We start from the raw sequence: 15,427 nt of genomic DNA, 5'->3' as shown, positions 1-15,427 counted from the left end.
CTATGGCCCATAGAATAATAAGTTCATGACGCATGATAAAATAAATATTGATCAGTCACCTTCGCATGTCATGTGCACGCGGGTTAAAGCTGGATCTATAATTTACTCACAAGTCTCTTGTTAAATTTTTTATTTCCCCCGGGAAAAAAAAAAAAAAAAAAAAAAAAATCCAAGAGACGGACCCATTATATAGACACTATTTTTTGAGAAATATAAAAATAATAAGAAATACTTTTTACAGTCCTGAAAGTAATGCTACATACAGTCGTGAAATGCGCAAATATCGTACAATCGCTTTGAAAAAAAATAAGGTCTATTATTAAAAAATTAATTTATTTTCATATAGATCTCATATTTATTCATTTTTTTTAAAGCGACTGCACGACGCTTGCACACTCACGACTGCAACTATCATTACTCAACTTTTTTTTAGTGAAATGCAAGCTTTTTTTGAAGATAATGCACAAAATTTGCATATGTTAAAACTTTATCTAGCTAGCATCACTCTATAAAAAATTAGGATTATTTTTGTAGAAACATATAATTAACTATATATTATTTACTGAAAGTAAACTTATAGCTAGCTTTTATACAAATATATATATATATATATATATATTTTGTACGTTTCTTTATAATGATGATCCTACAAGAAAAATGGTGAGTTGCGGCGATTTTTCGGTATAGACTTTTGCGAAACTTGCTAGTTATTTTAGTGATATTATATAACTAAAATAACTGTGATGTGTGGCTTATGTAATTAATTAGTAGCTCAATTTGTACATGATATGAGTATAATCCTCCACCCAAGTGTATAAATATATATGAGTGAGTTTGGATGAATTGATGCACTGAAATTATTGAATTAGATGCAAATTATAGAGCCCTTAATATTTGTTGATGAGAATATTAATAATTAGACGTTGTCATTTAAGAGTTGAAAATTGATAGGTTGATGTTTTGATCACTTGATGTTTCCAGTACTTTACAATCAAATAACTCATGTTCATGCAGGTTGTTGGGTATAATAATCATAGTCCCTTGATGGTTTCCCTTGCTAATATAGTGTAATGAAAATGTAGGTGAATTTGACCTTATGGAAAAGTAGTGTTTCTTAAATCTGTTATAACTTTATATTAAGGGTAGATTTGTTATAAATTACTTAACTTGTTAAAGGTACGTTTCATAGACGGAAAAAAAAAAAAAAATTTGTTCAATGCGTATTTGTGGCAAAATTTAAATTGTTGCGAAATGATTAGTCATTTTCCATGAAAAAGTTGTTGCGGCGATTTTAGTTCGATGCATAACAACTTTATTTGCAGCGATTATATTTCGTTGGAAATTTCTATTGTAGCGAATAACCGTTGCCGCAAAATCCAGTTTGGACTTGTGAAACTATCCCGACAATGCTTTGAAATCATCAGTATAGACTTTTTGTGGCGATTTCTGTGCATCGGCAATGAATTCAATTACGACGATTTCAATTCACCATTGGAATAGGTATTGTCATTTGCGACGATTGTTCTACTATTTACGGCGATTATTTAATCGATGGGTATAACTTTTTCCAGCGATTTCAATTCACCGTTGGAATAGGTCTCTTCATTTGCGTCGATTTATCCAATATTTATGGTTAGAATATTTCGCTGTAAATAGATTTTTCCGACGATTTAATAGGCAAACCGAATGACATTTGCGGCAAAATAAAAACGTTGGGAAAAGTAACTATTTCCAACGATTTTTAGTATTCACTGGAAAAAAAATAGAAGTGAACAAACAAATGCAACAGATGTGCAACGATGTATATACATCGCTGGTATATACATCGTTGGTGTGCAACGATGAACAAACAAGCAAGCTGCATGCCTGTGTATGTATGTATATTATATATATATATATATATATATATCATATATATATGTCATCCTGTTGGTTTTAATTAGGTGGATTTGGTTGAACAAATTAGTCGCGTTGGAGTCATGACCAAATTATAAATTTCATCGAAACTAAAATATATATATAAAATATATAGCATATTGCCGCAAGTACTTGAGTTAGCAAGTCACTACAAAAAATATGAATATTTATAAGTACGAGTTATTTGTGATAAAAAATAACTATTTATGACATGATCAATAGACTCATTTTAATATAAAATAATTATTTTATCAAAAAATAATTGATAACAAATAAAAAATATATTTTCTTGTAATGTCATCCATCGTTTTCCAGCTTGTGTGTGTGTGAATAGCTAGCTAGCTAATAAACGATTAAAAGATTATAAATGGAATAATAAAAGAAGACGTCAGACATGAGAAACAACGTCCGAAATGTCGGTTTTAATTTGGCGTTGAATTTTATTATTATTTCTAGCTAGCTACATCGATCACATTGTAATTAAAATTTTAAAATTAAAAGAAGACGTACAGATCACATGAACAAATTCGAAAATAATGAGACGGAGATTAAGGGCCCGTTTGGATACATATCTAGGTGAGATGAAATCACATCATATTTAATTTTAATTAAGAATCTCACTATTATTTACAAACCATCTTAATTTATCTCATCTAATCTCACTACCCAAACAGATCCTATATGGCCTTAATTATCACCATATTATATATATATATATATATGTATAACTAAGAAGCTGCCAAATTAATTGCATGATCAATTAATCTGAGAATTACCAATTACAGCCAGGCCAAGGCAAAAGCATATATGATTATATCAATCATCTTGCTGTATTTAATTCATCAGGTTTTAAGGGACCCAAATTATGAACCTTTGAAAAATACAACAATGAAAAATAAAAACAACAAAACAACAAAAACAACACAACGAGGAGACGATGATCGACGAGGAATTAGGTGGACGATGGCAACAAAGCGGCCAGCTTAAACCATTCATCATAATTCTTCTTCCTGAAACCTAGAAAGTGACAATAGGGTACCCTTGTGACATAGAACTTCTGTGTCGTCATGGTGACTGAACCCTGGAATATGAATGTACCTTAGCCCATCAGTCTTTGGGTCATAGGAAAGAAAACTTCCAACATACCTAACTAGTATTTCTCCCTCTTCCCATATCCCTATAACTTCAATCCATGTATTGTCCACCGCCCCAATTGGTGCTTTTAGACCTATCTCATATTCTTTTACCCACTTTTTGATCTTCCCTGCATATTCCTTCAGTACCCAAATCTCAATTTGTCTGTCGGATGAACAATCCACAATAGCCAAGTCTCCTCTTAGATCAAGCAAATGACATGACAGAAATGATTTGGGTGTAGAAATCAAGCCAAATTCCTCCTTTGAAATGTCAAAAGAAACAATCTTATTGCCTTCTAGATTATTATTATTATGATCATCTTCTGATGTTGCAATTGAAAGCCAATGAAGAGCCCCACAAGCAAATATAGGCCTTCCGAATAGAGGACAATGATCAGGACCTTTGCCAATGGCTGATCTCCATGATGAGGAGGAGCTTGAACGACCAAGTGTGAATACTTCTGCGCATAAAGTACTATTGCGTTGGTTTTCAAAGACTCGAACAATCTTGTACGTGTTTTTCGAGCAGTCAAAGCCCAACCCATATTTTCTCTTGCGTAGAGGAGGATCAGATGTCTGGGCTGTACTAGAACATGGCCGTGGCTGCAGAGCTAGAACTTCATGCCTCAGAGGGTTAAACAAAAACACAAGGCTATCGTCGCAGCTTTTTGTGAAGCAAACCAAACCATTGCAGCAGCCCTCAAAAAAGTATGCTTTCAGAGTTGCAAACTGCGTGACTAAACTCAGACTAGCCTTCAAGAAGCCCCCATGATCTTCTCTAAACGTCACGTCCGGCTTGTGCTTGGGATGATCGAGAAGTAAGACTCTAGATTCTTCAGCAAATCGGGTTCGGTGCACGTAAGCGAGGCATGGATCGTCGATGATGTTGCGCCAGAATGGAGAGACGCACCTGAAGCGCAGAAGAGATTTGATGGGTAGGCGCAAGAAGATGTCGAAGAGGATATCTGAAGGGAAGTCGCTCATGCTTGTTTGTTTGCTTGGAGAGGCTTAATTGGCTAGGGTGTTTAATTTGATAGCGCCCATATATGCTTGATCAATAGATATATATATATATATATATATATATATATATATACATACACATACATATACATATATATATAGAGAGAGAGAGATAGAATTACTTTCAAAAGACGATCGAGATAGAGTTTAATAAGGAAACAAATATTCGGAATTCAGCTTCCTGAGACACTGAACTTTGCTACAATAATAAGTTAAAACCTCTTGGTCGCTAAGTTATTTCAATATACAATTGCCTTTATTTTTCTATTTCTTAAAACTATATAATAGAAAAATGCTAAATGTATTTAAAAAAAAATTTACTTTTTCACGTGTCAGTTATTGATATATTAAAAATCATAAAATTTAAAATTTAAATCTTAAATTTTAAATTTTAAATTTTAAAAAAAAAACTAACAAAATAAATATTTTAAAAGTATAAGTAAAATTATAAATACATGTAGTACTATTATATATATATTCAAAATAAAATGAGCCCGAAAACAAAATAAATTCTAGATTTTCTCAACATTTTTATGTTTGTATTTTAATTTTTTTAATAAGTCATTGGACATATTGTGATGCCACATAAAATAAACAAATTGAGTGATATAAATTAAGAGTTAGATAATAGCATTGTGCAAAACAACAAGAGTCCGGACTCCGAATAAAGATTCTCTCTCTACGTAGTTGGTGGTTATATTACGATGAGTACGTGGGGGCCAAGAAAAAGAAACTTAATAAACATATCAGTAGTTAAATTGGACTTATACATGATCTACAGGCGGTAGCTATATATAAAACCTCTTCAAAAGTCAATACAAATATATATATATATATATATAAAAGATATTTATAGTTATAAAGTAAGTAAGTGTTATGCATTCATTTAAAATAAATAAATAAATATGAGATATATATAAAAAAATTAATTTTTTAATAATAGACATTACTCATTTTCAAAAGAAATTTGCGCTGCTTACCTAATTTATAATTATATATATATATATTACTTTATTGGAATTATGGATGTTCATTACTTTTTTTCCTAAGCAAGCTCGATATATTATAATTAAGAGATATAAAAATACATGAGTAGAGGGGCTAGGGAGATCTCGACAAACACCTTTTCTTAACTAGTGCAGCACTATATATAAAAAAATAAAAATAAAAAATAGATATTAAAAACAAATAAATGTTTCCTATCCTTCCCTGCTAAGAGAGAGCGGTATGGTACAAAGTGGCGATTTTTATACAATCCAATAATGGGATTGTAGTTCCACGACCGTAGACTATGTTGATTGTAGTGACTATATTTTATCTTAAAATGATTGTTGGAGAAATCGACTGCCTTGTTTTCACGATCATGTGGCCAAATAGGACAACCCTTATAATATAAAGCGAAATAAAAAATTCCAACTCCATCACATTATCCATCGTCACTCTCCCAAAGAAGTGCATGGGATTCTGGACGTTCATTGCTCAATTTGTATGATATTGAAGTGAACTACTGGTTGGCATTTTACCTAAAAAAAAAAAAAGACAGAAAGTGGTGGCCCAAAAAATCACTAGAGAATTAAGTTTGGTTATAATTATTAATAATTAAATTTTGACATTATTAGACCTTCTTGATTTGGTTAAATAATTATATTAAGAATTTAATATCAGACATGAAAAATAAATAAAATATAATCATATTATATTAAATAAATACTATTCATTTCATTGAAATGAACTTAAGGGATAAAAATTTAGTTTTCAAAAAAAAACTTAAGTTTTCATCTTAAGTTTAAATATAATCATCTTAAGTTTTCGAAAAAAAAACTTAAGGGATAAAACTCACGAGCAATGCTATACAACCTCTCCAACATCCACACATTATATTTTTTAAAATTTTTAAATTTTAAATTTGTTTTTAAAATTTTTTTTTTAGTTTATTCTTTTTAAATTAATTTAATTCTTCTATTCACTATTCATATATTAAATATTTGATAAAAGAAAAAAATAATAAAAATTAAAAAAAGTGTAGTGTGTGGAAGTTGTGTGAATAATAGAAGGTTATGTAGATTTTTTCTTATAGATAACGATCCGCTAGGGAAATTGCTCTCAGTACAGTGACCCTGTTTTATCTGTTGTTCATGATAAATTAATACATAGAAAATACAGCAAATAAAAAAAAAAAAAAAAAAGATCTTAACAACAAAGCCTGGGGAAAAAAGAGCAAAAATGGAAGGAAGGAACTGATGGGAAAACACATACTATTTAAGAATGGTCACCAATGAAGTTCCCCTTTGTATCCCAAGGACGATTCTCAAAAGACTTTCCCATGACACTGCGCTTCTCATTTATTGTCCCATCCTCACGGCGGTACTCTGGGAAGTAATCAAGGAAAGTTCTGCTCCCTAACTCATCAATTCCATTAAACAGGAAGTTCCTCAGCACGTCCTGTGCATTGCAAGAGTAGTAGTTGCAGTGTTAATTGGCGGAGAAACATTATCTACTTGACTGATTCATGGAATAAATACCTTTGCCATTGTCTCCCCAATGAACTTTTTCAGAACTCCATGACCTGGATCCTGCTTTCCAATTTTCCATGAACCAAATAAGTAAGTCAGCAAAGCAACAGATGGGATTTAAGACTGCGGATCTCAACATCTATAAGAACATGGCTTGAATCGATGTATAAAGATAGTTACACAACTCAGCTTTCAATAATCTTTCACCAGTTAATCAAGTTTGGCATCTGGCTTCATTCTCAACTCCTCACCCTCTCTATCTATGGCCAATTGTATTGGTTTTTCTACACATTAAAATTGATCCAGGAACATGACTATATCGATATGTGAATGATGGGACTACATATAAACATTAACGACGATAGCATTCTGGTCCAGCTGTATTACTAACGATCAGAGGCTAAATATGACCATGGAACAAATGTGAAATGGGATCTTTTTATACACATACGCATTCTAACACTTGTTTTGTGCCTTTGATGAAAGCAAAAACGATTCTGCAGTGTGCCATGACCACACACAGCACATACCAAGCATGACAGTCTGATAAAGTATTTGTAAAATATAATCCCACACTACCCTGAACTTCGTATTTCAGATACTCCTCGTCTTTAAGATGCCTGAATATTGCCAAGGATACAACTTGGATATTGTTGAGGCAACTGCGCATTCTTCTATTAATCATTTAAAAATCTCAATAAGATGAAAGGAGTGAATGAGAAGCATAAGAAAATAAGTCCTTTGTTTGAAAACCCACTATGGTAATGCCCAAAAAACACACCCAAATAGATGACCAAGAGATAGTTTCTGTCACTTAGATATAGTCAACCATAATTGTTTAGTATAGATGTGATGCGATGCTAGAAAGACGAACTGGGAAAGAAGATTAACCACCTTCTCAGCTCTCCAAGTTAAATATCTATGCTGTGCTTCACGATTGCACATAATTTGGGACGCATCTGTCTCTGCTACTGCTCGGTTTATCAGCCCCAGCCAAGCCTGCAAACGCAATACACTTTCCAAGTATTTAGTTACCCATGGAAATAGGAACTGACATTTTTTTTTTATAATTAATAAGAGATTTTATTACCAAGAATAGAAAAATGGAAATAGGAACTGACATATAAATGTTAATTCTCTTCCAACTAGCAGAATGGAGTTAAAATATTACCACAAGCACACTATAAATAAGGCCATGGAATTCATTAGTCTATACCTCGTAATAATCCATGAATGCAGAATATAAAACCTCAAATTTGTCTTGGCTTGGAGTAAATCTGGTCCATATCACAATTGGTGAGAAAAATTTTAAGGACTCGCCTGTAAGCTTGCCTCCCCAGGGTAAAAGCTGCATGAAATCTGTGTTCAGTCATGTGATAAATCTTAGAAAGGATTAGCAATAAATAAAAATTAAAGATTTTACAAGATCAGAATTTATTTAATATTCAAGTATTGAGCAATGCATTTACCTCAGAATACTTGAGACCAAGAGGCATTAAGCTTTTATAGTATCTTTCCTTATAATCTGCTCGACTAATAACATCATGCAAAGGGTTAAGGTCCCTATGAATGGAAATTAAAAGTGAGTTTCTGTATCCCGAGTCCTCTCCATATATAATGCTTCCAGCTCGCATCAATAAATTAACCAGTCATTTGGCATGACATGCACAAAAAGCAGACTTCGTACATGCAGCATGCCTAGCATAGGACCAAGAAAGTAAATGAAAAACATATGCTCTCAAATGAAATGAGATAGTGAAACGGCATAAATTTTCTTCAACTGTAGAATGAACTCATAGTCATGCAATCTCAAGATCTCAGTAAAGTCCAGTATCAAATTGTTTAAACAAGCACAATCATGCATGTCAACCCCACGCCCTCAGCCTTTTGTCACAAAGAGAAGAGTGGGAGGGGGAAGCTAAAGAAATCAAGAGAATTGCATATTGGTCCACATCACTAACTAAGCTGGTTCACCTGCTAAAGGATGAGTCCAAGAAAGGTCTTTAGTCTAAGTACCAGTTTCCAAGAAGTGAAAGTATGAAATAGAAAAATTCCCTTCCTAGGATCAGGACATAGATCCATCCAAAGAAAGAAGGGAGAAAGAAGAAATAATCAGGACGACCACTGGAGAAGTCTTGCAAAACATGTAAAAGTGACATCAAATGATACAGTAGTAGCTGCCTTTCCACATTTCTCAAGATTTTAAATGTACATATCAACCAAAAGCCTAGTTATTTAAGATTGAGACTTTGAAATCTGAACCTATGTTGCTTTTCAAAAAGAAATCTGAACTAACTGTTGAAATACCAGAAACATGCTATAATGTTCTGATTGATTGCTGGAAAACAATGAAAGACTTGGATTCCTCTTATCACCCATGACTTCTTGGCAAATTGCAGGGCATAAATGAGGGCCGAAAAGAAAGTAAACAAAAATAAAGAAATAATCAACCAGAAGGCACTAATATTTAAATGTCAAAGAAGATGGTCCAAACTCAAAAAAACAAAAAACAAATTCTAAAGTTTAGCAGAGTTGGTCCAGGATGACTGCTCTTGTGATAGACCCTCACTCTTCGTAACTATTGGCCCTTTTAGCTAAGCAGTACCTCTCGCCCTTTATAAGGGTAGGTCTTGGGTTCAAGTGAAAAAATTCTACTTAGGAAGAATTCATCTCTTGAGGGATCGGTATGCTTGATGAGAGACTTGATTTACCTTTACTAAGTACAATTAGGAATCTCAAAGTTTTGCCCGTAACCTGGTAAGGTGGGCCTACACTGATGAAAATATTAGGCCAGACACAAATGAGAATGCATGTGTCCAGATCTACATATACTAAGTGACCTTTCTAATGCGTATCCATACATACTCTAACAGTCGGGGAGCCATATGTTAAAGGTTTCACTTAAAGCATTGTCAAACCAATGAAAAACCTTGTATCACATTCTGGAAATTTTATGAATGGGAAACAGTTGCATTGCTGAAGGATTTCCAATGAAAAGAATGTTGACTGGGAATGAGTTTTGCTTGACTTTAAAAGAGTTTTATCAATCCTTCAGAGAACAGGTACATTGGAAGGTATCTTCACAGTTCAAGCAGAAAAGAATCAGGAGAAAAGTTTCAGAATGTAAATTATGTAATTTTGTTTACTAGTAAACAAGCAGCATTCTTCTTATCAAAGGTCGAAAATTAAAGAAAGGAAAAAGCTTACAAGACCATAATGTTTGTGTTGGTCGTGGCAAAAAAGTTGGCACAAAATATGGGCACATCAAATTCTGGTTCTGGAAAGGCAGCAAAGTCCAAAACCTGCATTTGAGTTTTGAGAACAAAGTTACTAAACAGAAAGGCATAAATTACTTCAGACATGAAAAGATGATATATTGAAAGTACAAAGTTTGAAGAAAAATCCTGCAGCTTGAGGTTTCTTAACCTCTTTTCGTTGTTTAACTTGTTTATATGGAACTGCATGCGAGGACGGAGATCAAACCAGCCAAGTTCAGGTGAGGGAAAGAAGGTTTGTCTTGTTTAATTTTTTCTTTTTTAAATTTATTCTTTCTTCTGCATCAACTTGTTCCATTCATTTTTCTTCCTGGCTAATTCATCCTAAACCAGAATTCTAGCAATGATTTTGGGCAAGTCTCCCAGTTACCAGCAAGTTCTATAGCGATACTGTTTTTCCAAGTATTTACATTTCAAACTTATCTTCATCTATATTTTTATCTGAAAATAGTGGTTTTAGAGGAGCATATCAAGCCCAACACTACATTTTTCAATCCAACAATATATTTTTCAGATGAGAAATAAATAAACCTATTAACAACTAGTTTGTATCAGAAAGGGTTCATTTACCAACATATACTTCCTTTTAATGGTATCTTACACATATACTTAATAGGTCTTGAACCAAAGATATTGGACTCCTTTCTTATTCTTACAAGAAGAAGAGGTTCCCCTTCTTTTTTAGAGTTCATCTCTATCTTCTATTGTTGTAATAATTTGTGATATTTAATGAACTTCCATAGTGTCAAGAATGTAACAAACTCCAGCAGTATGTCATGGTCAAGTTTTTTTTTTATTGGCACCGGGCGTCCAGGAACAGCGTCCCGACTAATCCCGGAATGTCAAGGTCAAGTTAACAATGAAGCTAGTCAGAAAAGCGCAGCAGATGAGAAAGAAATGATAGCTCTAGTCAGGGCACTTGCATATGTATGACTCAACGATGTTGCAGCCATGCCATGCATTTGAAGCCATACATTAAATGTATCCAGACAACAAAGAAGATAAAATATCACCCATCAAAAAAAGAAGATCATAAATCATTACAAGGAATCGAGGATGATTTAAATTTAGCAAAATCACACTTCATCTCCTAAAACTGCCACTCCTTTTGCAATATGATTAGTGGCCTCCCAATTTAAAACATAAGTTGAAATTTAACCCCTCGTTAAAGATCTTACTGTGGGATGGATGGAAATAGACGACGTGCCAAAAGAAAATGGGTGACATCCCACGTGATTGGAGATTAGAGGAAAAGGCAAATTGCAAAAAAGAGTAGTAGTTTGGGGTAAAGTGAAAGCTTTGATAATTTAGTGTCCATATTGAAAAAGGAATGGTAGTTTGAGGGGGGAAATGTAACTTCTCCTTTAAAAGTTGTGTTGAAGAACTCTGGATGATGTCACCCCATTCAATGGGTAAACAAACTGACAAAACTTCCTATCGATTCCAAGTAGGTTTTTTTTTTTCTTTTTCTTTCCTTTTACTAAGATAAGTTAGAGTCCTAAAGTGGATGATCACTAACAGCAACGCCACAGGATATGCTTGTACTGAGTGGCAGTAAGAGCTTAAAAGAAGCCCAGAAGAGGACAAGCTCTATTAGTCACCATAAATAGTTCATAAGAATTAGTCATAAATGACTATGAGCTGTTTGATAGCCTACAATATCGAAGTAAATAAATTGAAAATATAACAGAGAATTGTACCTGCATGGCTTCAGTCTCAATGCTCAAACTTCGTAGAAGTCTAATCTTAGAAGCTTGGAATGATAACATTTGAAGCTCTGTTTTACCATCCATGGAATTTACTGTATTAAATTTCACCTGAGCACGTAAAAAATCAATGTTTTCAGAATAGCAAGTAGGACGTGATATAATGATATCTATGAGCTCCTATAATGTTCACAAGCCACATTTGAAGCTCTGTTTTATTCAGCAGTTTGTGGGAATTTTACATGGAGGATATGAAGACCAATTCAATGAACTAATCACTACGATTGAGGCAAGCCATGCGCTTGAAACCAAAAGTTTCAAGAAAAGCAGGGAGTTACAGCATCTTTCTTGGGCAATCAATTACGACGCTAAGGGTGGTAGCTCAACTAGAGGGAAGTCTAAAGGGAGGACATTATGAAGACAGGGAATCAAGGGTTTGGGATTGGGTGTTCGGGTAGAGTTTTAGTTCTACGAGAAACAAGGGTTGGGGACCGATCTGGTGTATTTTGGGTTGTGCTTTTCACAGGCTTTTTGGGTCATTAGGGATTTTTTGGGTCATTTTGGGCAAGGTGTTTTCTTGTACATTCAGTGTACTTGGTTTCTCCTTTGATATAGAATATTTTTTACTTATAAAAAAAAAAACAATACCAGTACTTGCAAAACTCTTGTTCTTTGAAAACTTTGAGATCTCATAGGGGTGGTTGAAGCAACTAAACTGTGTAACACACACACACACATATTAATGTAGAAGCATTAATCACTTAGAGCAGCTACAATTATTAGTTTTTGTATTATAACAAATGATCAGATGAAGATGGCTATCATGGAGTTGCAAGTATCCTAATAAAAATTTTAAACATTCACAAAATCCAACTACCTCATTACAAACCATTTTTTTAATATATATAAGTTAAAATTATATTAATGAACAAAAGGTGTTGCTCTAGTACACAAGGTGTATTTATGAGAAACACCTAGTAAGAGAATGAAAAGGGAGCTGAAAGGTCCTGGAAACTAGAAATCAAGCAACCAGAATGAGCAAAGAATGAATAATAATGGGTTCTGAAAAAGCAATCCTGAAATCCACTGCCGTCTTTTCCTTATCCATAAAGCACAATCGATCTTTTCTCTCCAAATACACCACAACAATCGACCCAAGATCATCTTCCGCAATGCTTCACTCTGTGAAAAACTGAACCTCCATTTCCAACATGCCAACATTTCTACCACATTGCAAGGAATAACCCAATCTAGGCTGAAGAAACTAAAGATGATATTCCAAATAGTGCTAGCCACCTCACAATGCAAGAATAGAGGCGCTATCGTTTCTTCAATTCTCCTACACATCCAACATCAATCCATCACTATAACATTACTATTCCCTGAATTTAAATCATCTAGCATAAGAACCTTTCCTAAAGCAGTTGCATATACAAAGAAAGCTACTCATGGAGGAGCCTTGTTCTGCTAGATAGACTTCCAAGGGAAATGGGTTGCTACCAGTATGAGATAGCATATAAAAATAAGATTTCACATTCAGTACCCCACGCTATCAAAAGGCCTGACAGAACTTGTCCTCACAACTCTTTCTCAATCGCAAAGAATACAATGGATCCAAAAATGAGGTGAGAATCTCCACCTCTCAATCTTGTCCCCCTCTAATGAACTCCACATCCCACTAAGGAGTATCACTAGAAAACTGTAAATGCAACTTGGGCTTCCTTTTTTTAATAAGTAAATGCAACTAAGGCATTCTCAAAGCCAGCAAGATTGTAGAACTCCAAGAAAGATGCCTTGAGAGACTGATCCCCACCATATATCATGCAAAAACCAAATCTTTGAACCATCACCCACTACACTACATGTCGAGTATGAGGAGCAAATCCCCCCAACCCCTCCAGATATTTTTCTATTGACCCACCCCATACAACCCATTAACCTCATTAAAACTCCAGCCTCCCCACAAGCTATATGATATTTTGCATCCACCAACCAATTTCCAGACACTATCATACACATTTGCTTGATGCCAAAGCCATTTCTCCACGGGAACACAATTTTAAGAACCTTGAGACCTCCCTTTGAGACTGGGGGGCATACTTTAACACTTTACTAGGTGAAATAAAACTCCTCTCCCCCACCCTACAAAAAGTCCCCTCGTAATTTCTCCAAATGATTTGCTACGCCTGCAGGAAGTAGGAAGGAGAAAAAACAAGTAGGGAAACTCGCTATAGTCTTGATCAAGGAAAACTTACCCCCATTCGATGTGTGTGTGTGTGTGTGTGTGTAGCCACTTCCAACAAGCTAGGCAACACTCTATCTTCTCAAGAATGTCCCAAACAAACTCTGTTTTGAAAGGAGCGCCCAAACGAAGACCCATATAGGTCATAGGTATACCGGCAACCATACATCCAAGAATACTCACCAAACTTTCCACATTCTCAGCATCTCCAATTGGGAGCAAGTCAAATTTAGCTAGATTCATCTTTAGGTCAGAAACTGATAAAAGCAAATGAATAAGCCTAGTATAAACCCAGATGGTTGGGATATGCCTCACAGAAAACCAACGCAGCATCTGCAAATGACAGATTTACAACTCACACTGGACCGCACAGAGAAGACAAACAAAAAACTGTCATTGGGTTGTAGCGTAAAACAGCTTGCTAAGCGTCTCCATGACAAAGAAAATTAAGAGTGGGGAAAAAAATCCACCTAACGAAGTCCCTGAAAGTTGTTGAAGAATCGCTATGAGAGTACCATCCACTAAACTGAGAACTGCATTGTCAAAATACAGCGGACAATCAAACTACACAATTTCTTCCCAAAACCGCACCTCCTCAACATGTACAACAAAGAATTCCAATTCACATGGTTGTAGACGTTTTCTACATCGAGCTTACAGAAACACTCATGACTATCTTGTGCTAATTCTAGCATCAAGACATTCATTAGAAATTAGCCCATAATCCAAAATCTTTCTTCCCCGGATAAAAGCATTCTGAGACTGCGGAGTTATTTTCACTAAATCCGTCGTACGCCAATTCACTTGAACTTTTGCCGTAATTTTATTAACGCCACTCATTAGGCTGATGGATCGGAATCCCCTGATCTCAACTGGCCCTAGCTTCTTAGGAATGAGTGCTATAAACGTAGCATTAAGACTTCTAACAAGCTTACGCGTAACAAACTTATGCCTAACATTAAAGTCCTGAAACACTTCCATAATATCCTACTTCAACACATCCCAACAAGCTTGGAAGAGAGCCAACTACCAGGAAATTCTTAGAACTTATCCTATAGTACCTTAGTACAGTGGCCACTAGTTGCAGGTTATTAGAAAGCGTCAATTCCACAAATAACCCAGCATCAAAGCAGCAACAAGTTGAAGAAAAAATAGAAGTTACCGTTCGAAACTAAATTTTAAAATGGAACAAATAAGCTTAAATTAAAGTAACCCAGGTCAGCTTAGTGACAAGACTACGCATACATACCTGTAAAGGAGAAGGAACCAAATGGGTTCGGCGCTTCGTTTCGTTTAGAGCAAATTGGATGAACTTCTGGAAAGAAATTGCAGAGACTTGAAACAAAGCTCTCTTCCTCCTCCAACTGCTATGAGTTCCGAATGAGACTCCAACACTCTTTAGTAGTCGAGGCTTTGCTGTTACGCAAAAGCCTCTTAATGAAGAACAGGATTCCATTGAGAACGAAAGAGGGAGAGAAAAAGTTCCACTAGAGCAACCCAACCACCATTAATAGCATAGCTGTTGCGCTCTCCAGACTCTCCCCCTCTCCGTTGTGGGTTTCACTATCTCGGGTTTTGCAATTACCGGACTTCCAGAAATAACCAGGTTCCAGAC

The 15,427-nt window shown here is 34.8% G+C and overlaps 2 protein-coding genes across 2 annotated transcripts; both read right to left on the bottom strand.

Annotated features, from left to right (window-relative positions):
* Nucleotides 1-2,912: 2,912 nt before the first annotated feature.
* LOC108994609 (F-box protein At3g07870-like) lies at nucleotides 2,913-4,037 on the bottom strand. The gene has a single exon (XM_018969885.2). It carries the CDS (start codon nucleotides 4,035-4,037, stop codon nucleotides 2,913-2,915), a length of 1,125 nt encoding a protein of 374 aa, XP_018825430.1.
* A 2,102-nt stretch (nucleotides 4,038-6,139) lies between these two features.
* Nucleotides 6,140-15,427, bottom strand: LOC108994596 (phytochromobilin:ferredoxin oxidoreductase, chloroplastic). The gene is made up of 8 exons (XM_018969872.2): nucleotides 15,062-15,427; nucleotides 11,565-11,681; nucleotides 9,797-9,891; nucleotides 8,059-8,152; nucleotides 7,806-7,937; nucleotides 7,484-7,588; nucleotides 6,599-6,649; nucleotides 6,140-6,518 (listed from the first exon to the last, which is right to left on the bottom strand). The coding sequence occupies exons 1-8, from the start codon at nucleotides 15,266-15,268 to the stop codon at nucleotides 6,336-6,338; spliced, it is 984 nt and encodes a 327-aa protein (XP_018825417.1). The 5' UTR covers nucleotides 15,269-15,427; the 3' UTR covers nucleotides 6,140-6,335.

Source organism: Juglans regia, chromosome 14 (genome assembly GCF_001411555.2).
Source record: "Juglans regia cultivar Chandler chromosome 14, Walnut 2.0, whole genome shotgun sequence".
NCBI classification, from domain to species: Eukaryota; Viridiplantae; Streptophyta; class Magnoliopsida; order Fagales; family Juglandaceae; genus Juglans; species Juglans regia.
The sequence above is the reverse complement of the archived record's forward strand: the minus strand, read 5'-3'. Positions and strand labels throughout refer to the sequence as shown.

What these genes read in the sequence shown, in the direction of transcription:
- LOC108994609 (XM_018969885.2), bottom strand. Translation starts at nt 4,037, where the DNA reads ATGAGCGACTTCCCTTCAGATATCCTCTTCGACATCTTCTTGCGCCTA.
- LOC108994596 (XM_018969872.2), bottom strand. Translation starts at nt 15,268, where the DNA reads ATGGAATCCTGTTCTTCATTAAGAGGCTTTTGCGTAACAGCAAAGCCT. An exon ending in AACACAAACATTATGGTCTT is followed by an intron (nt 8,153 to 9,796) that starts GTAAGCTTTTTC and finishes TTCCATTCATAG; the next exon opens with GGACCTTAACCCTTTGCATG. An exon ending in TTGGGGAGACAATGGCAAAG is followed by an intron (nt 6,519 to 6,598) that starts GTATTTATTCCA and finishes TGCAATGCACAG; the next exon opens with GACGTGCTGAGGAACTTCCT.